We start from the raw sequence: 24,103 nt of genomic DNA on the forward strand, positions 1-24,103 counted from the left end.
TAAAAATACAGTACTTCCTGTTAAATGTAGACTGCTACATATTTTGATTCTAACAACAATCTGGTAGGGTTAGAGCAATTTGTGTAGTGTCATCTGGTGTTTGTTTTGGATAGATATTATAGAAGGAGATACTGATTTTCAAGATGTTCAAGCAGATGATTGGGTGAAAACTCCAGCAAACCTTTAAAGCAACAGAAAGCAAGGGCTACTCCTGGTCAGATCTCCTGCTGAGGATACAAATGTTCTTCTGTGTTCCTGAAACTCCATAGAAGTTTTTCCTCTTGCAGGCCCCTGTTTAGAATGAGGCCAAATATTCAGAAGAATCAGTCTGAGCAGGCATGGCTGAATTGCTCTCTGCCCATCTTTGAGATGCACTGAGAAGTCACACATTTTCAGGTTTTCAGCATTTGAATTCTGGTCACTTCCTTGAGTGGAAGAAATTCTACTCCACTAAATTGATCTCAGAGAATTGGAAGCTGATGCAGGACTAATGTGGTGTATGGAAATACTGGATAGGAATTTTTGCTCTGTTAATCAAGTTTTATGGTAACTAACTTGATAACAACAGAAAATAAAGCTTTATCAATTGGGATAAATCAGGTCATTGAAGCTGACAACAACCCACAGTCATTGTGGTGCAAAGTTTGGAGTACAAGACACTAATGTATGGAAATGAGAACTTCCTATGGAAATTGTGAGGCTATAGTAGCTTTCACATTGTGATGGACATGCTGTATTTTGAGTGAACTGTTGTGTTTATGAAAGAGTTGAGATCTTCATTCCAACACAAGGATTCTTTACTCACATACATCTTTCTTAAGGAAGATCTGTTTTTATAACAGGGCTTTGTTTGCTTGGGTTTATTTATTCTGTAAGGTCTTTAAAGAGTATCATAGACAATGATATATAGGCAACTCCTTCAGTCACCTCCTTTAGCTAGAATACTTTATCTGTGTTTGGGCTGCATTTTAATTGAAAGAAGATGGAAGAAGATAAGGAGAATACCTATAACCAATGAGGATGATTTGGAGACCTGAGTTTGTATTTTCTAGAAAAGACAGGTCTAAAGAAGAAAAGTGAGGCACCTTCCAGTATACAAGGGAGTGCTGTAAAGACGAAAATGGTCAATAGCTCTCCCTGTCTGTTAGGGGAAGGGGTTGAGTGATCAGTTTCAAATTTAAATACTAAGAAATCTCTCTTGCTAGAAAGAGAATAGACTGTCTGTCTGGGGAGGGAGGGGAAATCCACAGTGTTGTTTTTGCAAACATGGTAGACAAATTTCTCAAGAGGTAGTGTAGGTAAATTATTCCCACATGAGGAAAAACAGTAGACTAGATGACTGTCTGAAGAACGTAATGCATCCATTTCATACAAAGAGGAGGCCGTCCAACAGTTGGTGTGGAAACCAAGGATTAAAGATTTCCAAAACCACACATGGTAGAGGAAGAGAGTAAGGACTAGATGATACTGCTTGTCTCCAGCAGCAGGAGGTTATGTGCTCCCAGGAACTAGTGGCTGGATTACTGATGCAGAGAAAAGCAGTTCTAGAAGTAGGAAGGCTGCCTACCAAGCCTAACTTCTACATCTTTGTCCTAGCCCAGGGTGTTCTTCCAACTAGGGAAACACTTGTCATCTTGATAATAAAAACATAAAGAAACCATATTCTGTATGAGATACAATGTCTCCAACTTTTCCACCATCTCAAGTGTGCATTCTTCTCAATGCAAGGCTTGGGAAGGTTGTCGAAAAGAGAAACTAGGCAAAAATACCAAGCTAGTTGATCTTGTCTGAGACATTAGTGAGATGTTTGCCAGACAATTCTCTAAATTCTCCTGCGTAAGATTGAGGCAAAAACTAATCTATATCTGTCTCAGCAAGCCCACCAGTTCTCAAGGATATAGAACAATTATTCTCTATTCCCCATAAGTATGAAAGCAAGATACAGTATTGGAACAATTACCAATATAGCCGGACAGGACATGCCTGAGCTTGTCTGGCCCTTGCTGCTTGACCAAAAGGCGGCAGCTGAGGTGTTTTCACCTCAGAGACATCTTTGGCTGGCTGGATGCTGCAGCTGGGCACATGAAGACAAGTCCAGACATGCAGGAGCTCAGGTTCACCTTGGGGGAGAAGCTTTAAGGTGATGGTGAAGGAAAATGAGTCAGTTCTGATGGAGGGTTTTCGATCCAGAGCTTTATTCCTGGCCCACAGGCCTCTGAACCCAGCAACAGCTCCGACAGAATGACAGAACCATGTAGTTGCCATTCCTTTTAACCCCGGGGAGAGGGGGAGGGAAAGGGTAGGGATCCCACCAACCAGGTATGGTGGGGGGAGTCTCAAGGGTCAAATGACACCTGGATGGCCCAATGTCCTCCGAGGGGGGGAGGGAGGGCATCTTTTGAATTCTGCCAATCATTCCATGCCCTTCTGGAATGCCAGGATTGACAGACAGTGCTCAGGGCAAGGGAGGGGGAGGGAGAGGTGGCTGACACACCTGGGGAAGAAATCTTCAGGGAGAAACCCAGGGTATCTGAGGCAAACCATGACATCACACCTTAACAATACAGCCTTTGGTTTCACTCTGCTAGTCATTCCTGTGAATGAGCACACAATAAGTTTCCAAAAAAGCTTGGATTCCAACATCCTAGGCAGTTTTGCTTCAGGTGAATGCTGTGCTGAGGTGCTGAGCTACTGCTGAGTTGCTGTAACTGTGATGGGTTCATCACTACTGTGTTTCTAGAAATTCTAGTCATTATTGTGCAATGGGGTTTGAGATACCATGATTTTAAAAGACACTAGAGAAAATCAAATTCTCTGATATCCTTCAGTTATGAGCATTAAGACTTTCAGCAACTGGCTTTGCAGAAAGGGACATCTAGTGGCTGTACAGAAAAAAAACTTGCAAAACGCATTTTCAAATGCACAGCATGGCCATTTGTGTCTGGCCTGCAGTGTTCAATATTCTGTTCATCTTTCTGGTTCTACTACTTCATGTATTTTCTGGGTGTAATTTTTTATGATTTTGATAAACAAAACAAAAAAAAAAAATCATCATTTTGAGCCATTACTTTCTAGCTTCATGTAGGTCTGTGTATGGTAAGTCTGGCAAATAGAAAACTGCCTCAAGCCATGCTTGATGTACCTCCGTGCTGCACTTCCAGTTTTCTATAGCATCTTCCAGGAGTCCACTGCCTGCTGTTTCCTTCTGCCATAGCCTTCCCCTTTGGTACTGTACTTGGAGAGCTTGTCATTGTTATTGTCATGGTAAAACCTACTTTATTTTGAATGCCCATAGCATAAAAGTCAGCAGGAGGGGTGGATGAGATTCAGGAAACACTAATCTAAGCATTCAGTCATGTATTACACAACAAAAGTTTTTTTCCTTTCCCATCCACGTTGTGCTCCTTCTTACTAGTTGAGGATGAATTCCATGCATGTTTCTGTGAATAGCCTGACAGTTTAATCGGTACATTTGCATACGGGCAAATGAAGCTTTTTTCAAAGTTGCACAGTAATATGTTTCACCTTTATACCATGCCAGCTTCAAATTGTATCCCAGGAGGATTTCAAATGTGCATAATCTGTGCAGTTGTCTGGGCTTTTTTCCTTTCTTTTTCTTCTGCCTTTTTTTTTTTTAACTGGCAAATGCCTATTCATTGCCCATCTGGGTAAGAATGGCCTTTGCATTTTCACACCCATTCTTTCCTATATGGTTTGTGAATACCCCTCCAATCAGAACTTGCTTCACAGAAGGGGGACAAAACCATTTTACAGGAGTTTCTCAGAATAAGTCCATTGGGATCTCTACATCATGTTTACTGGACAAAAAAAGAGCGAGTACTTAACAAAGACCACTTGAATTTCACAGAAAGTTTCCCACTGTCTTGAGTTTAAAAGAGTGGCAGGCCTGAGGAGAGCCCTAGACAGGAGTCTTTTTTCTGAGCTGGGCATTCTGTACAGTGACGAGTAGGTGAGTGTGTGTGTGTGTGTGTGTGTGTGTGTGTGTGTGTGTGTGCAGCTGAGCCTTGTGAGGAGCTGACACACTTTCTGGCTTGTCCAAGGCTCTAGGAGTCTTTGTCAAAATGTGGCATTTACTTAGAATCAAACCTGCATTGGCAAGTCCATGTTTTGTGGGCAACATCACCTTTGGACTTTCAGCTTAGAACAACATGAAGTAGGGGTCAACCACAAAACTTGGATCTGTACTTGGTTTCGTGCAAAGAGGGAAAGGATCTGCTTTGGACAGCAGGTTTGCTACAGACCAATCCCTGGAATTTGTTAAAACTGCTCTTTATACTGATGTGGCTTGTGTAGTAGTGGTTCTGACACTTATGCAAATTATTTCTTTGCCTGGACTTTGGATAGATATGGTTTGCAGTGTTGAATGTCAAGGAAGGTGGCCTAGAAAAATCATCCTCAAAATCTGTATTAGCTTTTTTTACCATTTATTGTGTATCTCTTCCAACAACCCTTCTTCTTTTATCCTCAAGGAGTACATTTCAGTTGTTTCTCAGTTGAAGAAGTGGTAGATGTCCCAACAATGACAGGATCTTTTTAAGGGCAAACTCTAATAGCAGTAAAAAATAATGCCATTTATGAAGTGGCTCAGTTGGCTTTCAAACCAGCTCCTACCCCACAAGTAGCATCCTAGATCAGTTCCTATAGGAGCGCTATTCACATCACTCTTACAAATGCATACAAATCTCTTTTTTGTAGCCATGATCAATTTCAACTCCCTGTTTTCATTAAGTTTGCTAAGGATTTCCCTAAATTCCTCCCTTGTTAAACTATGACAGGAACAAATACACTGTGGCTACACAACTCTTGATTCCCACAGCCAGGACCTGAGAAGGGCTGTTGAAACTTATAGATGAACCTTGCCCTTCCTCCTTTCTGTACATGATTTGTGGGTAAATGGCAGAATTCACATTCCCAGGAAGTCATTCAGTCTCACGATTCATGTCACACCTTTCTGGAAAGGAGTTGTCCTAAGTGTGAGAAACAACTCCTCACTTTGAAAATTTAAAAAGGTTTATTAAACCTTATCAAAAATAGAACAAAAGGACTACATAAGGAAAAATTCACAGCACTGGGAACTGCCACCATAGATACCACACGGCCAGGTCATCTTCACGATGGATGCTCAGTGCAACCCTGGGGGTTGCATCAGCCAGGTCTGGCCCCTCCCAAAGTCTGTCAGTCAGCTCTTCTTTGCCATTTATCAGTGGAGACTGCTTTCTTGTAACTTGATTGGAGGTCAGCTGTTGCCATGCCACACCCCCTAAGCGACCCCCTGAGCTTTTCCATTCCCAGCTGCCCCGTGCGCACGGCTTGTGTCCTAGACACCCCTGGGTGTCTGATGGTCACAACACAGGGGCGGGGGAAAGGGAACCATGGGGAGAACAGAGGACATCTAAACTACAATTACATAACTATACATCACTAAAGCTTTTCTTAATATTCACACAATAGTTATCCTTTAATTGTGGGAGCCAATCATCTCATTATCCATCTATAACACTAAGGATGCATTTTTCAGAGTTCTGCTCACAAAAGTAATTTTATCTGCCAAGGAGCATAATAACAAAGTAGGTTTCTTTTCTCAAATCAAATGACCTGTCTGTAGCATCTCTGGTATGTGTAGAATATTCCACATTGTGCATATTCGAGGTAGGATTTTTGGGTTATTGGGTTAGACTGCTGCATATTTCTTCTTATTATCAAATACCTCCTTTGACAGACCTGAACATAGAGATGTCTTTCTGTGAAAGTGAGTCCTAGGAGCAAACCAGGTAGTCGCTGGTACTACTCAAAGATAGTGGGTAGCTGTACAGTCACTTGCTATGGCTGTAGTAAGTCTTGAAAAGAGGTGTCACCTATTTATCAGTAATTTTCCACCCTTCTGTTGCCCCACGTCTACGAAGTTTTTGCCAAGGATTCTGACTTCATGTGTAAAATACATGCTGGATTTTAGATTCTTGTATGGTCTGACATGTTTGACAGGGAAGTATTTGGAACTGCCCTGAAGGCCTCTGGAGAATTACTCTATCAGGAAGGAGGAGGAAATACATCTCTTCTCTACATTATTTTGTGTAATAATAGTTCCAATGCCTTTGAAGGAAAGTCTCCTAGTTTCTAAGATGTTTTTCTAGTCCAATGATCAGTCCCATTAGAGAGAGAAGTTCAGGTTTCCTGGCTAAGCTTATGAACAAGACAGATGTATTTCACAACCTCCATCATGGTGTTAGTGATTTCCTCCTCTTTTCTTCTATGTGAGCATCCCCTCAGCACGCTAATCACACATGGAAGTTAGTAACCTTCTGGTACAGGTTGGTTTACATCTGTTAACATGGGACTTCTTCAGACAGCTTGGCCCCTTTGTGATTTCTAGTTCCTGACCTTTGTGCTTCCCTTTAATCATCAGCTACTTCAGAGAATTAAAATAACCACTTGTGTCCCTGGTGGTTTCTCTTGGAACCACCAGAAGAGAGGGTGCTTGAGATGTTGGTAGTGAATAAATGGGAAGAAAAAGGCAGAGCAGGGAGGATGCCACATTTGCCTGCAAATTGCAGTGAGAAGTGTTCGACTGCCTCTGGATGAGATGTGAAGCACTCCTTCGGGTGGAGCAGACAGAGGTTGCTGGGCTAAAAGGCCTGTGTGTGCCCATCAACTGCTTCCAGTGCTGTTTATTTGATCTTACATTTGTTAGACAGTGACAATAAGCTAGTTTAATTTACTCACACTTACCAACTTCTATTTTTGGATGCTCACACGTTACCAAGTTATTGTGGCAAGAGTGGTTAGACCTTTGGTGGAACATGCATGACAAAATGCCTGTAATACCAGTGGTGATTTAGCGTTACTTTGCCTAATTTTCTAGATACCAAGGTGCCACATGTACTACAAATGCTTAAAAGAATTATTAATAGTGTTTTATTTGTTTACCATTCAAGGGACAATTGATACTTTATAATTAAAAGGTGAAACCATAGTTTCTGCCTGTCAAAATCCAAATAGATGAAAATTTGGTAAAGAACAGGAAAGGAAATCAGAAGGCATTGAAACCAAAGCAAACAAGATGAAGATGGGGAGCAGTGGATTGGGAGATTGATAAATTTCTTTTTAGTCACTTGTAAATTTTGAAGATTATGTTAGCTCTGTATCCAAATTGGTTAGATGCTTTTCTAAACTGTTCTCTATTTAGATAATTCAGCCAAACTAAGACAAAATCTTCCTTGGAGTAAATGTCTGTAATTTTCCAGTTTCTGTCAAGTAAATAACAGCAGGAGAACATTTGTTTTTATATGATGGCGGTCTGGTGCAAGTCAGAACTTGGGATATGCTAAAAATGAAGGGGACAGCTCATGTTAACTTCTTGCTTTGGGTTCTTTCAGGGAACTGTTTGTCACTATTGGGTAGCAAATGTTCTAAACCACAACCCCAGACAAAACTCTGCGTGGGATTTTAGGAACATTTACAGTCTAAATCTTGAACCAGATTTGGATTTTACAAAGTGACTGCCAGGTTTTTTGATACAAGTAACTGTACTGTGAAACACATGATCTAAATTCCTTAAAATACCAATCTAGATTGAAAACATATTTTCATATATACTCTTTGCATTAACAACTTAGGATCATTACAGATTCTGATCTCTTCTGGCATAAATCCAATCCAGAGCTTAAAATCCAGTTTTAATCCATGTGCTCAGTGTTTACAGTTGGCTGGCTCTAAGCTTTTTAAAGCCAGATAAACTGATGGGAAGTCCAAGACTCAGGAGTATGATTGTAATTCAGGTCCAGCTACACCTGTCTTCATTTGGTTTTGTCCAAAGATTCAGGACTTAAGCTTCTGGAAATGAGTATGGAAGTTTACTTGTCGCCTTACCAGATGATGTGTTCCTACCCATGCCTCTGTGTGTGGTTTTTCTTGTGTGATCAGTTTTGTTTACACAGTGGGAAGTTGCCTTTGCCAGCGCTCTCACTCTGGCCCTGCAGAGGACAAGACTAATTCTGTTGTTTTTTTTTTGTTTGCTTTTGTCACCTGCTTTGCTCCAGGTAACATCAGTTGCAAGGGGATGACAGAGCGCATTCATAGCATCAACCTTCACAACTTCAGCAATTCTGTGCTCGAGACCCTCAACGAGCAGCGCAACCGTGGCCACTTCTGTGACGTGACGGTCCGCATCCACGGGAGCATGCTGCGCGCCCACCGCTGCGTGCTGGCGGCTGGCAGCCCCTTCTTCCAGGACAAGCTGCTGCTGGGCTACAGCGACATCGAGATCCCCTCAGTGGTGTCAGTCCAGTCTGTGCAAAAGCTCATTGACTTCATGTACAGCGGGGTGCTGCGGGTCTCCCAGTCAGAGGCCCTCCAAATCCTCACAGCCGCCAGCATCCTGCAGATCAAGACTGTGATTGATGAGTGCACAAGGATTGTCTCACAAAATGTGGGAGATGTCTACCCAGTGATTCAGGATTCTGGCCAAGAGACACCCAGGGGAACACCTGAATCAGGCACCTCGGGGCAGAGCACTGACACAGAGTCTGGCTACCTACAGAGCCATTCACAGCACAGTGTGGACAGGATCTATTCAGCCCTCTATGCCTGTTCCATGCAAAATGGCAGTGGGGAGCGCTCCTTTTACAGTGGAGCTGTTGTCAGCCACCATGAGACAGCCCTGGGACTCCCCAGGGACCATCACATAGAAGACCCCAGCTGGATTACCCGGATCCATGAACGGTCACAGCAGATGGAGCGGTACCTCTCCACCACTCCAGAGACCACACACTGCCGGAAGCAGCCCCGCCCTGTCCGAATCCAAACCCTGATGGGCAACATCCATATTAAACAGGAGATGGAGGATGACTATGACTACTACGGCCAACAGAGGGTGCAGATCCTTGAGCGCAACGAGTCTGAGGAATGCACTGAGGACACTGACCAAGCAGAAGGCACTGAGAGCGAGCCCAAAGGGGAGAGTTTTGACTCAGGTGTCAGTTCCTCCATTGGTACTGAGCCTGATTCCATGGAGCAGCAGTTTATGGCTGGTCTGGGCCGGGATGGGCAGCAAGAACCTACTCAAGCAGATCAAAATGATGTCCCTGCTGATGGCACTCAGCCGCAGCAGCAACAGCAACATGTAGATGCCAACTCTTCCTCACCAGAGAGAAGCAATGACGTTGAAATGGACAGCAAAGTGCTCACAGTCAATAACAGCACCGAAAAGGGGGCTTTGCAGCCTTCTGTCAACACATCTGTTGCCCAACCATTGCCAACCACACAGATCTACTTACGCCAGACAGAAACCCTCACCAGCAATCTGAGAATGCCACTGACTCTGACCAGCAACACTCAGGTCATTGGCACAGCTGGCAACACCTACCTGCCTGCCCTTTTCACCACACAGTCTGCTGGCAGTGGCCCTAAGCCTTTTCTCTTCAGCCTGCCCCAGCCATTAGCTGGCCAACAGACACAGTTTGTGACAGTGTCCCAGCCTGGCCTGTCAACCTTTACTGCCCAACTGCCAGCCCCACAGCCCTTGGCCCCGTCTGCGGGCCACAGCACAGCGGGTGGGCAAGGCGAAAAAAAGCCTTATGAGTGCACTCTCTGTAACAAGACTTTCACCGCCAAACAGAACTACGTCAAGCACATGTTTGTACACACAGGTAAGAGTGCTTCCCTTTGGCTTGCATGTGGAGCCACAGAAAGCCCTTCACAACCATGGTCTTCGATTTTGTTTGCCAGCCTGCCAGCCCCCAGGATAAACAGGAGGGAGGGCTTATCCAGGGAGCTGGTGTCACTGAACACTTCCTGGCCTTACTGCACTGAAGTTGAGTTGCTGCAGGAGAATACAGATCCCAGATAGGGGCCTAACTATGCAGGGTGCAGAAACAAGTTCATTTCTCTTGGAGTAAAATGCGCCTTGCATCCATCCAAGGAAATGGTGAGCATTCATTGTACCCTGCAAGCAGACCAGGCAACATTAAGTGGAAGAGAGGAAACTAATAGGTCATAAGAAAAACTATATCTACTAACAAAGGGCATCCCCCTGTAGGTTTTACAGATATGGGGTTTACAGATTAAGCTAAAATAGTGGTGAGGTTAGGGCAAATTCATTACTGGTGGAGCTGCAGCAGTAGGTCCATGCCCAGATGTTACACACACTGCCACAGATTTTCTAGATCTCACATACTACTATAAGAAATTAAATCTGGGGTTTTGTCAGAAAGTCTTTCTCTACTTCACTGAGGCTAATTGCTGTAATCCCTTGTCTCTTGGTAAGTCAGAGGCATCACTAGCTATGCGTACAGAAACATAGGGTTCAATGAGAAAATATTTAAAGAATATACGTGGAGCACAATGGAACACAATATCAGCCTCTTTCTGATTAAAACTGCAGCTGCTTTAGTACATGGTTTATGGTCTGTTGAGATAACATAGGTAACCATATTTGCCACTGAGCCAAAACCGCCATTTCTAGCTTTGCCAAGTTATGAGACTTCAAAGCAAGGATATGTATTTTACATGGAGTTGTCATGGGTTCAGGAGTGCTTTGCTTACTTTAGCCCTTGGCTCTTCCTCTGTTGGAGAGACATTCTAGTTTAGAGAAAGAGTAAATATTTCTTTCACCAAGCAGTGGTTTTGTTAACATCAGATCTTAAAATAAATGCTGGGTTTGTGATACATGGAGGAGAACCTGGAAACATTGCCCAACATGCCTCTCTGTTGGATGCAATAGATTTCAATTCCATGTGTAAATGTAAACTTTTAACTTCAATTTACCTGTATTTATCACTTAAATGAAGAACTCCTCTAGATATCTACAGCAGACATGTACATGTACATGTACATATACAAAAAGATCAATTTCTCAGGGCTGGTACAAAATGTATAATTGCAAGGATCAAGAGTCCTGAATCCCAGTATTACCTTTGTGTCTGTTTATGTTCTCAATCTCTCTGTTGTGGATGAGGAGCTAAAATGCAACATAGATAGTGTTGGTATCGAGAAAAATATCCACTTCAGAACACAGTCAAATATATCTGCTTGCATCCTTGTTCTAAAAGCTAAAAAGACTGTTTTACAAATAACTTCACCAAGATTAGGTACTTTATTTCCCCTAGCACTGCACTTTGGTTTTGGAGTCAGATAAAGAATGATATTGGAAGATGTGATCTAAAACATTCTTAGCTACTACAAGTAATACCAACCGAGGAAATTGATAGGCATCTTGAATCACGGATTAATATTTTATTTGTGTGGGTCTGAGAATGCCCTAAAAAATGAACTGTGGTGGCAAGAAAATATTTGGGTAGATAAATAATTTCAAAATTCATTTAGGAGCTAACTGGCTCCTGGGGGAATAATTTCACCTTAACCCACAGAGAGCTAGGCTTCAAAAAGCCCTCCTGAAAATAATCATTATGTGTGCAGCCCCAGAGAAAGTCTGTCTGCTACCTTATCTAGTGCTGGACAGGATCATTACAAAAATAGGGGGGAGACACCTGTTCCCACTGTCAGGGTGACTTTTCCTTAGGCCTGTTGAAAGAAGCCGGGCAAAGTGGCCCTGGAAAAGATCCACAGAAAAAAATGAGAGTTTTGGGAGATGCAAATGTTTGAGTTAATCTTTTTGTTTGGAGGGCTCACAAGAGAAGTCATGGAAGAGCCTAATCATAAACCTGAATTCAGTAACTTAAAGGCCTTTACATCTCTATATGTTTTTATGCTTCCAAAAACTACAGTCTGATTGGCTTTCCATGCAACAGAAACCGACATCCTTTTCTTCTTTCACATGGGTGCAAACATATTAGAGATTGCTATTTTTCCATGTTCTGTGTATACTCACTTTAATATATCCCACAATATTGTGGAAATACAGTGCTAGAGTGTATGCAGTGTCTGCGCTTTATACGGCACCATTGCCTTTCCCACATATCACACTGTGATTAATACTGGATTATAGGCTGCAGAAGACATGCCAAGGGGATCACAGCAGAGCACCAACATTGCTGCCTCCACACCTTTCTAATTTGGTGATGGGATGAGGGCAAGTCATTTGAGGAGTGGCTGAGGTCACTTGGCTTGTTCAGCCTGGAGGAGATTGAGGGGAAACCTCATTGTGACCTACAGCTTCCTCATGAGGGGAAGTGCAGGGGCAGGAACTGACCTCTTCTCTCTTGTCCAGTGATAGGACGCAGGGGAATGACATGAACCTGTCTCAGGGTAGGTTTAGAGTAGATATTAGGAAAAGGTTTTTCACTCTTTGGTTGGGGTTGGTGGGCACCAGAACAGGTTCCCCAGGGAATTGGTCACAGCACCAAACCTGGCAGAGTTTGAGAAGCTGTTGGACAATGGTCTCGGGCTCATGGTGTGATTCTTGGGGTGGTGCTGTGCAGGACCAGGAGGTGGAATTTGATGATCTTTGGAAGTCCCTTCCAAGTCAGGATGCTATGATTCCATGACCTCAGTGTCAGCACCAGGTGTCCATTACAGTTAGGGTTCAGAGAGCCGCACAGCCTACATCACCAGGAGCACAGGGACTAGAAAAGGGAGCCGTGGCCAGGCACTGACGTTGCTTCTTCCCCCTCCCAACTCAGGATATGCTCAGATTCTATTATTCTAATCACCCCATATTGCAGTCTAATACCAGCCAAATACAAAATAAAGAAGCAAAAGGAAGAACATGCACATTTTAATTCACTGAGCAAAGTTTTCTCTGACTTGAAAATGAGGAATCGCGGGAATAAAGAATCTACTGTGCTCACTTAGGGAGCACAAAAATTTGCATACAAAAAAGAAAAACTAAAGTTTTGCAATTCTTTGGAGAGGAGAAATCCCAGGAAGACTTTGAAGCTGAGATTAAAAAGCCACAACCCAGTGTATCTTAGGAACATAAGCAGGCAAAAATTAACATGTTTTTATAGCACAATCTTAACAGGGTCTAGAGTGGAGGAGACCAACTTACTACAAACTCTGGGACATATTGCCCAAGGCAAAAATGAGCTCCATAAATACAATCAGCCTATTCTAAGTTAATCAGACGTTATTCTAGCTGACACGCTATCATTTTCCACATCACATGTCATGCATATTGACCTGTCTACCCACAACACAGTACTGTGTGTGGCAAAGCCATCAGGAAAGCAAGGACTTAGTGTTTTGAGCAAATGTCTTTCACCAAGTAGGGACAAAGTCCTCACGAGTGCAAGGAAGACCAGCAAGTGGATTTCATTCGTGGATGTCACCATCATATATGCAAACCATGAAATAAAAAGAAACAGAGACTTGGGGGAGATAAAAAGTAGGTCTTCCACATCTAATCTATTTTAATTATCTCCTCTTAAAATTGAGTTTAAGTAGCATATGGTAATCTCACTATACAATGAGTGAATTATATATTACCACAGGCATGTCTTGGTCCCTGAAGATTGACTCTTCAGGATTTAAAACAGTTCAAAACAGACTGTAAAAAGAAGGAAGCAGGATGTCTGTGGAGAAGAAAAAAAAGGAGAAATTGCAGAATAACCACAGGAAAATAATTTTCTCAATCACTGAAACAGAGGATCATTTTGATTCTTACAGAGCTATAGTACCATCTCTATCCCTGACAGCTTTGGGGATGATGAATTCCACACGTGAAATATTCACCAAGTGATTCAGAAAGCAAATTAAGAAGTAGCTTTCTATGGGGCATTCAGGGTGTTGCTTGTTGGCTACATTATCAGTGCAGCAGCATATCATGAAAACATTGCTTGATACCATGAAACATGAGACCATGCCTTATCTTTCAGAACTCTGAGCATGAGGAGGATTTAAGAGTAGTCTGAAAAAAGCAGTATATGTGCTCAGCTAAGTATATTTCCCAGTTTATCCTTGTAGTCACTGGTTTGTCTGAACATGATCAGAGTTCAACTATACGAGTTTCCATAATAAGTTTTACAACAGTCCTGGGAACGCAAGGCAATGTAGAAGATTACATACATGTTTTATCTCCCTAGTTTACCTCATAAGGTGTTTGACTGAACTGGCAGCCAAATATTCAAATTTCCTGTGTCTTACACTGGAAGTTGATCTGTTAGGTTGCCCTTTGCATGGTGCTGGCTGGCCTAGGCAATTCTGTGTCCTGAGGTTCCCTTTTCCAGTACTCCTTGAACATGCTTCAACTGTGACATTTGACCAGAAAAGGGAGCAACAATTGTAAACCTCTTCTAAAGTGTTGGATTCCTCTGACAATCTCTGTCTTTTCTCTCCTGAGAAATTGAAAGCAATTTGACCGAAATGAGTCTGGCTCAGGTCAGCTGTCTGGTAATCACTGATTTGTTCCTTTTTTTATTGCATGCTGGTAAGGAAACAGAAGCACTGGAAGGTGAAGTTGCATGGCTGAGACCTTCCTGTCTAGAAATGAGCATGAGGGGCAAGACAGAGGCACAGACAGGAGAGGCTATGCCATTGAAACTGGGTACAGATGCCAGGACCTTTTAACTATAGTCCTGTCTTTGTCAGTGTCTACCTACTGTGTGAACTTGAAGAAATCACCTGAGCTCCTTTTTACTGTATTTGGATAGGGAATTCCTGCGGCCCCCTTTGTAAAGCATTTTGAAACCTCTGGTTGCAAAAAATGCTATGTGTCAAAACACACTGATTAACAGACTTACTCTTTGTTAGCCAGAGCACCTCTCCAAAGACCCCCATGAGACTTACCATTAGTTTATTGCAAAGAGTTCAACTGGTTTAATTTTATGATTTTTTTTTTGTCTGTCTCTCTGTCTCTCTCTCATTGGTACTGGGCAGGTGAGAAACCACACCAATGCAGCATCTGTTGGCGCTCCTTCTCTTTAAAGGATTACCTAATCAAACACATGGTGACACACACTGGCGTGAGGGCCTACCAGTGCAGTATCTGCAACAAGCGCTTCACCCAGAAGAGCTCCCTTAATGTGCACATGCGTCTCCACCGCGGGGAGAAGTCCTACGAGTGCTACATCTGCAAGAAGAAGTTCTCCCACAAGACCCTGCTGGAGAGGCATGTGGCTCTGCACAGTGCCACCAACGGCACGCCTGGAGCCACCGGCACCGGCGCGAGGGCTGTCCCTGCCGGCGTGGTGGCCTGCACGGAGGGGACCACGTACGTCTGCTCTGTCTGTCCAGCTAAGTTTGACCAAATTGAGCATTTCAACGACCACATGAGGATGCATGTGTCAGATGGATAAGTAGAATCTCTCTCTCTCTCCTTGTTATGAACAACAAAAATAGAAACAACAAAAAAAGCTATGGCACTAGAATTTAAGAAATTATTTTTGTTTCATTTTTACCTTTATTTTCCTCCTTTTTTTGGGTTCATTTCGTTTTGTTGTTTTTTGTACTACATGAAGAACTGTTTTTTGCCTGCTGGTACATTACATTTCCGGAGGCTGGGTGAATAATAATTTTCCCAACCTCCCTTGGATGGTGGCCTTAAGGCCAGGTAGTGCTTCATGAGCTCCACTGGTTGGATCTCTAGCTACTGGCCTCTAAATACAACCCTTCTTTACTACAAAAAGCAAACAACAAAAAAAAAAAAAAAAAAAAAAAAACCACACAAAAAAATTATAAAAAACAGACAAAAATAATTTAAAAAAATCTTTTTTCTCACTTGTGAAGAGCACTACAAATAAAGAAACAAAACAAAATATATTACAAATCTACAAGGCCTACTGTCGTTATAAGTACACCGCTTGCAGTGTTTCAATGGACATGATTCACGTTGCTGACCGCTTTTGGACTTCACAGTATCCAGTTAGAACTGTGGAATATTTTGCTTCTGGTTGAGCAGTAACCAGAGGAAACAAGGCCCTGCTGGTTTCCACCACGTATCTGCTTTCGCACACACACACGCATCCACAAACACACAGAAAGGGCTGAGGGGAATGCGAGGCAGTGTGGCTTGGATAGTGTGGAGTCCCTGCAGGGTGAGGAAAAAGAATCAGAGGTTCCTCACCTGGATTCTGCTCCATCCCTCGCTGTCCAGCACACCCTCCCCGCTGCTTTTCTCGTACCACCACCACCTTATAGCAGAAACCAAGAAGATTCAGACAACAAGCAACGGTGGCTTTTTTGTAATTTATTCAGTGTCTTCGCTGAGCACAGGGCCTCAGCACAATCAAGAGGGACTTTCACAGAAGGCAAGGAGAAACACAGAGGAAAATCAAAGATATCAGAGGTTGCAACCTATGGATCTAGGTACAAGAGAAGGGTTAGTTCCCACAATCTTTGCAAAAAAAAAAAAGTTGCATCAGGATTTATTCTTGTGGAAGAAGGAGGAATAGAGGGTGGGAGGGGAGGGGAATAATAATTAAAAAAAATAAGAGTTGTTGGGACTTTTTTAATTCAAAATTTTATAGAGGGGCAAAAGTGACGTTTACCAGATAGAATGCTGATTTTTTTAATATATTTACAACAGTATTTGTGTAAAAAAACAAAAAAAGTGAGATTGTTAAAAGTAATTTTTGTTTTCTTTTTTGTTTTGCATACACTGCCACTAATATCTTCTCTTTTATTATATATATGAATATATATAAAAATATATATTTTATTTTAAATTGAGACTGTTAAGGTTAGCTAACCTGCTTCCAGATAGAGGGGGGGAGGGGAGATGATCTTGATTTTTATTTTAAAAAAGAGGAAGGATGTTTTCTTAATTTTCTTTTCTAGTATTATTCTCTCTGTTTTCTAATGGAATCAAGAATTACCTGGGTCGATGAGGGGCTCTGTGAAGTCATCTGTGAGATTATCTACTAGTGTTTGTGCATCCTGCAGTATCATTTGAACTGCTACTTTGTTCTTTTGAATTACATGGTTCTCTTTTTGGCTCTTACCAGGCTTCTGTTGTTTCTTTTTTGGTTCCATCTCAGAATTAATTTCTGCTGAAGGACGTTTCCTTTTGAGAAAGAGATTTTTCTAGCAATGTTCCCTTGTTTTGGGGGATGATAAAAACTGTAGTCTTTCTTCTTTGAAAAAGTAATGAAAGTTTTGAAGTGTGTAATAACTAGGATGTCCCTTCTTTTTGGTCACTGGACAAGAATTAATCTGCTGTATTGTTCTCTCATCCCTGCCTTGCTCGCTAGAGAGCTTCCGTATTTGTGTGGGAATCTGATCCTGCCCCCAGTAATTTGTGCTGATGCCAAAACAACTTAAAACGTTACCATTGCAAATAATCTTCCCTTCATTTGCAAAAAGTCTGACTGAAGGGCCACATCCCACATTCTCTGCCTAGACAAAGCTATGAAAGGAATGTAGGATCAGTGTGAAAGATTGATTCCTGATCTGCATATATATGTTGGTGTTTTGTATTTTGTTTTATTGTGTTTGGACTGGTGTTCTCCCTAGTTGTCTTCTGTGTATCTGTGTAAGAATTTTTCCCCCAAAGCCAACTCCCAAAGTACATGGGTCCTTAGTTCAGTTGGATCAGTGTTTGACACTATCTTTGTCTTGCTTGAAATCCATATAAGGACTTACACCAACTGCACTCTGGACTTCATATTTTAGGCAGAGAAGAAGCACCTAACAAAAATATGCAAAAAGGAAAAAAAGAAAAATTGCTAGTTTAGCTTTTACTTGTGTCTGTATTTAAATTAAGCTTTCCTAAGTTTACAAAACTTTTTGCTTGTGAACACTGAGCATTTCATATGAGATATTCTTTTATGCTGGACAACTTTCTGAGTATTGACTTGGTAGATCTCCATATACAATTTTGCATGTTCTTTACACCTGCGGCTTCTTTATCAGATGCCTGTGATTCGGTAGAGGTAACTTCATCCATATGTTCTGTGCCTGTTCCATTACCATTTATTTGGGGGAAAAAACCTGACAGGTGGTTCAGTCTCAGAATCTTTCTGTACCCTGCAAGGTACTGTTCAGCAGATGCTAAATGCTGAAGCCCAGATTCTTGGCTGCAATATGCAGCGTAGAGAGACCTCGAGGTGAGTGCCAGAGCAATTGAGTCTTTTATATGGGTAACGTCTTTCTTTGTTGCCAACTAGTTTGGGTAGTTCAAGGGGCTGGAGAAAGAGCACAAGTTCATTAACAAATATTGTTTTAATAACCACACTGGTAAAAGCAATGCTGGCATGTAAATCAAGACGTGAAAAGATAAAGCCCAAGATGCAGAGGGAGAGCTGATATCTGCCATTTAGACACACTAAATCTATACAGAAAATAAAGGTTCTGGAGACTAGAATGCAGAAGAAAATGAGGAAGGTGAACCTAGACAAAAGGATTGAAGGTTTTTCTTTGGGGAAAGGAAGGTTTTTTCCTGAGATTGTTGGTATCAAAGAATATTCTCCCATATGAGGAACTAGTGAAGAATTTTACCCAACTTACAAATATGTAGCTGCTTATTTGTCATCTGAGGTCTGGGGAAAAGCTGTTTTATTTGCCATTGTAAACCTGGTGAACTGTAGTCAAGATGTAGCATATTCTGGAATACACTTCTGATACCAGAAGAGATATGCCAGTAAACATGAAATAAGAATCAGGATCTACGTCCACCAAAATCCAAATACTATCCAAATTTTAATCCTTCAGTTTTCATCCTTCCCTAAATCAAAGCGTTATTTTTGAAATGGCAATTTTTATAAGTTCTAATAAATTTGAAGTGAATTAAAGATAAGTTGTGAATGAATGAATGAATGAATGAATGAATGAATGAATGAATGAATGATGCCAATTTAAAAAAAATAATAAACATAGTTCTTAAAGTAAAGCAAAGGCATACTAGATTGAATTCTAAAATGCTTGTCAAAGAATTTAGGCCTAGGTCTTCAGAAATGACTGCCTGTAATATAAACTAATTTTGTTGGACTTCCAGACTTAATCTTGTAAAACATGGAGCAACTTGCAGCATGACTGCAAATGTGGCTTAAAGTGCTTGTCAGGTCATTCTGAATTTAGAAGCTCAAACATAGTCCCCTTTATGTTTTAAAGTGTTAGATTCTCTTTGGCAGTTCTTCCTCCCATCTTTGAAATACTTATTTGCTACTTGGAAACAACTATAATAGCTGAATGTTACAGGTATATTCAAGCTTCATATATTGCTACAGTATGCCTTTGCAAAAAGAATGGCAGTCACTGTGATCTGGAAACTGCTGCTGACAATGTTTGAACGAATCTATCTCAGTATGCTTGAAAGGCTTCCTTCAAAACACCCAATGAAAGGATACAGATGAGAAAATGCAGACTGTAGCACACATCCATTTGTTGAAGCATGCAATATCCTGCATTCCTTGAACTTGCTTCTCACTTTCGCTAAAGCTCTCTTTATATTGCTTTGGTGATGGAAAAGACCATTAAATAGAACATAAATTCAAGCTTACAAGTTAAGGCCTCTCTGCAAGGCATAAGTGCAATAAAGGAAGCCTTAGAGTGAATGAGAGGTGCCTTCTCGTACTGCTGCTGAGGCTGGTGAAGTGAATTGGAACTGTAGGACTGGCTAGAGCAGATCTCCCCTGTGGCCCATCTCACCCAATACTGCATCTCTGCCATGTGGTAAATTAGAGATTATTTGAATGAAGATGAAAGACCAGTGTTGGATTATTACAAAGCAATAAGCCTAAGGGAGAAGATTTATTATATAATCCTCATTAGCTATTTCTACATATAAAATACATATAAATACAAATAAAACACGTATTTGCCTACAACCTAAAGGCATACTAGTTCATGGCTTTACCTTTTTATCCCATATAAAAATTATGTATTGTGGCAGATAATTCTCATTGTCCTTCAGAGATCTAGCTTATTCATTTTTAGGTGGCCTCCATGATGTCCTGTGAAAGTGAGTTCCTCTCGTTAATTACCACATTGTTGACATTTTTCCCTTTCAAATTTGTTTTGTTGTTCATTAAAACACCCTTATTCTTGTATTATATGAAATCACAAATCAGAGAACCAAAATTTAACTTCTCTTGCCTATTTCATTGAGGTCTGCCTCTCTCTGGGAAGCTGAATCCACAAGGAATGCAGGACCACAAGCTCAGCATCTGCTGATTAGCAAGGAGAGGACAGCTCCTGAGTGTGTCTGTGTGTGTCTGGGGCATGTGCATTAGCAAGGTTCTCCTACAGTGATCTCTTGCAGGGTACTGGCAGGAATGACTCATAAATAATGGGAACCTAGCAGCCCAGTAACCGGTCTGTAAATTGTAATATGATATTTCAGTCTGGTCCCTCCTCTCATAAAACCATATTAATAGTCTCTCTTAAGGGAAATAGGTGTAGGTGTTTTGCAGGAACTGCTCTGAGGGCACTTTCTCAACATCCGTCATGCTTCTGCTAGGCCCACTTCTGGCCCATGCTGTTACCTTCAAAAACAGCTCAAGTTCCCAGTAAGGTAACAGGGGAGAGTAGCATTTAATTGACTTTCTAAGTGAATGAAACTTCCCTTTGCTCAAAGATCAAAGAACCCAAGTGGAGCCTGTTTTTGTTCTTTCGATTTCTTTTTTGTCCAAAGAAGAGCTGAGTAATAACCCATGTACCATCAGGACCCCACTTCTTGTCAACCCTCTGACTGGGTTCAGTTGACCTTGAGGTATTTGATTGATGCTGGATGACTGACATAGTGGAGGAACTAGTCTCTTGCCTTTAGTGAGTATTATCCCAACATCTCCTGTCTCCCTTAGTAATGAGACAAGTCCCATAGGGAAAAGGTACAAGACATACTTTTGAGTCCAATCCAAAATCAGAAGCACCCAAACCATTTCAAACATAATGACACTCCTGACAGTCCTATGGTAAGGAAATTCTCCAACTCTCACTGTTGAAAATTGTTTGCTGCTCAAAAGGAAAAAAATAGCACGAGCCTGGAAAAGAGAAGGGTCCAGGTAGACCGTCGAGAACCTGACAAGAAAGCTGGAGAGGGACCTTTCACAAGGGCATGTAGTGATAGGACTGGGAGGAATGGCGTTACGCTGATGGAGTGTAGGTTAGATTAGATATTGGGAAGAAATCCTTTATGATAAGGCTGGTGAGATACTGAAACAGGTTGCCTAGAGAAGGTGTGGGCTGTCGGTGTTCAAGATCAGGCTGGATGGGGCTTTGAGTAACATGGTCTAGTGGAAGGTCCCCTGCACATGGCAGGGGGGCTTGGGACTAGATGATCTTTAAAGACCCTTACAACCCAAACCATTCTATAATTCTGTGATAATATCAAATTAGCATCTAGTAGTTGTTCTGCCCAGAAGGACTATGACTTGATAATCAGCCCTTTTAATTCAGCATCCAGGTCCTCTGAGCCATTGGAATAAATGCAATAGTAAAGAGTCAGCAGGTAGCCTAACTGAAGCAGCATCTGATTGGCCTGAAGCAAAATAGCTGCTTTTCCCATTCCCTGATTTGTTCTTATACTGGCTGTGAAAATTCGTGAAGGAGGAATGAACTCATGAGAACTTGGCCCTGAGAGGTTTTGAGCCTCCTCTTCTCCCAGAAGGTTTGTCTTCAACTAACCACTAAATAATCAGAATTTTGCTGGAAAAAGGCTTATGAGGGAAACTACAGATAACACATTAAGTCTGGAATCTTGAGTTTGTAAATGCAATGAACACCTTTCCCAGCACTTGGCAGTCCTGCTGACAGAAACCAAATGCAGGTAGAAAGGCCTTGCAGAGGGGCAGGTGCTGAAAATGCCAAGTGTCTGCAGCATGGCCAGTACAACAGGCAAGTGAATGGAGGTGGCCTGATGCTGGATACACATCCACAGGGGCTGGTTCTAGCCATGCCAAGTCAGTGTTCTTGCTGCTGTGCACCTTATTTTCATGCAAGAAGTAATAAGCTCTCAGCTGGTTTCCTTTAAAACTACTCAGCGATCCAGTTCATTTCAGCCAGAGCAAAGAAACCCACATATTTTCACAGATCACTAAGCTGGAAAATATGGAGAGAGTTTTAGGTATATGCATATTCTTCAAACTGACAAAACAAAAATGTGGGTTATGCTTTCTCTAGCATAAAACAGAGAAATTTGGTCCACAACGGACACAACCTGTTTGAAAGAGAGGAACACTTAACTCTCTTAGACCTATTGTTATAAGGCAACACAAGGGGGAATTTTTGTTTTGTTTTTCTAAGAACGTATGTAAATGAGAAACAAGATGTGTTCGGTATTAGTGTATATCCATTTAATTATTCCCAGTGCTGATAACTAATCAATTATATTAGTGCCTCTAAGAGTAGAGAAAATATTATGCTTTCATTGTTATTATTTCTGCCCCCCCTCAGCTATAGATCAGGACTACCTAAGGTGGAAAGAGTAGAGCTACACAAATGAGAAATTTTGGTGAACAAAAGAATTATTTCCCTGTGTAGGTGTGCCAGTATCTGGACAAATATTCTCTCTGAGTTAGAAAGGATATCTAACTGTATATCTAACAGGATACTGTTAGATAATTTTAATTTTAAAATTATGCTTCTAGTGAAAAAAAATGTAAAGTTAAATATTGATCAATATTTTTTCATTATATATTTAGCAGTGTTGCTGATCTTTTTGTATTTTAGCCTCTGCAGTAGCATTTGGCTCACAAGCATTGAGAGTCCAAGATAGGAGAAGCAGAGATTACTGATGTACTGTGAAGAAGATTGAAAAGTAAATTGAACCCATAATGTGCTTTATTTTATTAGTGCTGCAACTAAACTCAACTAAAGAGTTTCTAGGTTTATTTTTTTTTTTAAAGGAGTCAAATATAGTGTACACATCATTCTATCAAAGTCATATCAGGAGAAAAGTAAATCATGGTTTTTAAATGCCAATTTCCCCAGAATTGTTCATTAATAGCTTTTAAAATAAAAGAGGCCAGTTCGAGATAAGCAGAACTCTGATGCTCTTAACTTAGTTCTTCGTGTTACACGTGATCATAGTTTCCATTACCAGACCTACATGAACTTCACTGGCTTCCCCCAAAGTCAGTGAACTGAGATTTTTGTGCACAGCTGCATATGCCCAAAGAAACTCTTCATGTTTCCCATAGGAAAAGGAGAGTAGCACTGAGGTAAGCAAACCAATCGTAGAACAATAGAATAATTATTGTTGGAAAAGGCCTCTGAGATCATCAAGTCCTGTCATTAACCCAGCTCTGCTAAGCCCACCACTCAACCATGTCCCCATGTGCCAAATCTACACGTGTTCTGAACACTTCCAGAGCAGTGATTCCACCACTTCCCTGGGCAGCCTGTTCCAATTTTCCCTCCCTTTTAGTCAAGAAATTTTTCCTAATATCTAATCTTCCCCTGGTACAACTTCTGGCCATATCCTCTCATCCTGTCACTTCTTACCTCAGAGAAGAGACTGCTCCCCACCTGGCTAAAATCTCCTTTCAGGTAGTTTTAGAGAGTTCCCCTTCAACCCTCTTTTTCCCAGATCCCTCTGTAGAGCCTCCTAAATACTTTGTTAACTGTATTTTAACACCCCAATTTACACATTCGTCCTCAACTATTTTTCAAAAAGCAAAGAACATTAGGATACTTCCTTGGGAAGTAAATACACTACAGCCTTGAATATACTACAGCCTCCAGACAATTGCTTTAAAACAGAAATACATCTGAGCCTTATGAAGTGTGTTTATGTTTTGTATCTGTAGCAAAGTTTTATCCAAAATGTTCCCTTCTTACAAAAAATATCATGTTTTCCTCTTTGAAAGGGTAGGGAAGAAGGAATGTTAGTGAGGCATAGTGGTCTCTTCATATTGGATGGTGTTTTTCTGCTGCTTCTTACCTTCAGTTACAACTCCAATTTTGTTCCTCTTCCAAAGCGTTCTCCTTCATTGGTAGGTTGGCATCAGCTCCCTGTAAAACACTGGAGGGTAAATGCTCTTCCTAAATCAAGTTAATAATATGGAGGTATGGCTATGTGATTTGACTCTAGCCTCTCTAATGCCAGTGAAATTCATGAAAGAAAATCCAGTGAAAAGCTACTTTCAAGGGACAAATTCTGTTCTGAATTTCCATCAGCGCAACCTGTATTGGCACATTTGGGATTCCATGCATGTCACTGCAGATAAATACAGCCCCTTTGGATAGTTTAGCTGTGATTCCTTTTAAGGAAAGCATATTCTAAAAATATCCTTTGCTACAGCAGTACCATTGC

The 24,103-nt window shown here is 41.4% G+C and overlaps 1 protein-coding gene across 11 annotated transcripts in view; it reads left to right on the forward strand.

Annotated features, from left to right (window-relative positions):
• Positions 1-16,293, forward strand: part of ZBTB20 (zinc finger and BTB domain containing 20) — a 445,196-nt gene extending 428,903 nt beyond the window's left edge. For all 11 annotated transcript variants that reach the window (XM_030955850.1, XM_030955680.1, XM_030955758.1 and 8 more), the window contains 2 exons: positions 8,058-9,665; positions 14,791-16,293. In XM_030955850.1, the coding sequence (XP_030811710.1) occupies positions 8,078-9,665; positions 14,791-15,209 (2,007 nt within the window). In that variant the 5' untranslated portion in view covers positions 8,058-8,077 and the 3' untranslated portion in view covers positions 15,210-16,293. The remainder of the gene's footprint in view (positions 1-8,057; positions 9,666-14,790) is intronic.
• The last annotated feature ends 7,810 nt before the right edge of the window (positions 16,294-24,103 follow it).

This window comes from Camarhynchus parvulus, chromosome 1 (genome assembly GCF_901933205.1).
Source record: "Camarhynchus parvulus chromosome 1, STF_HiC, whole genome shotgun sequence".
Taxonomy (NCBI): Eukaryota; Metazoa; Chordata; class Aves; order Passeriformes; family Thraupidae; genus Camarhynchus; species Camarhynchus parvulus.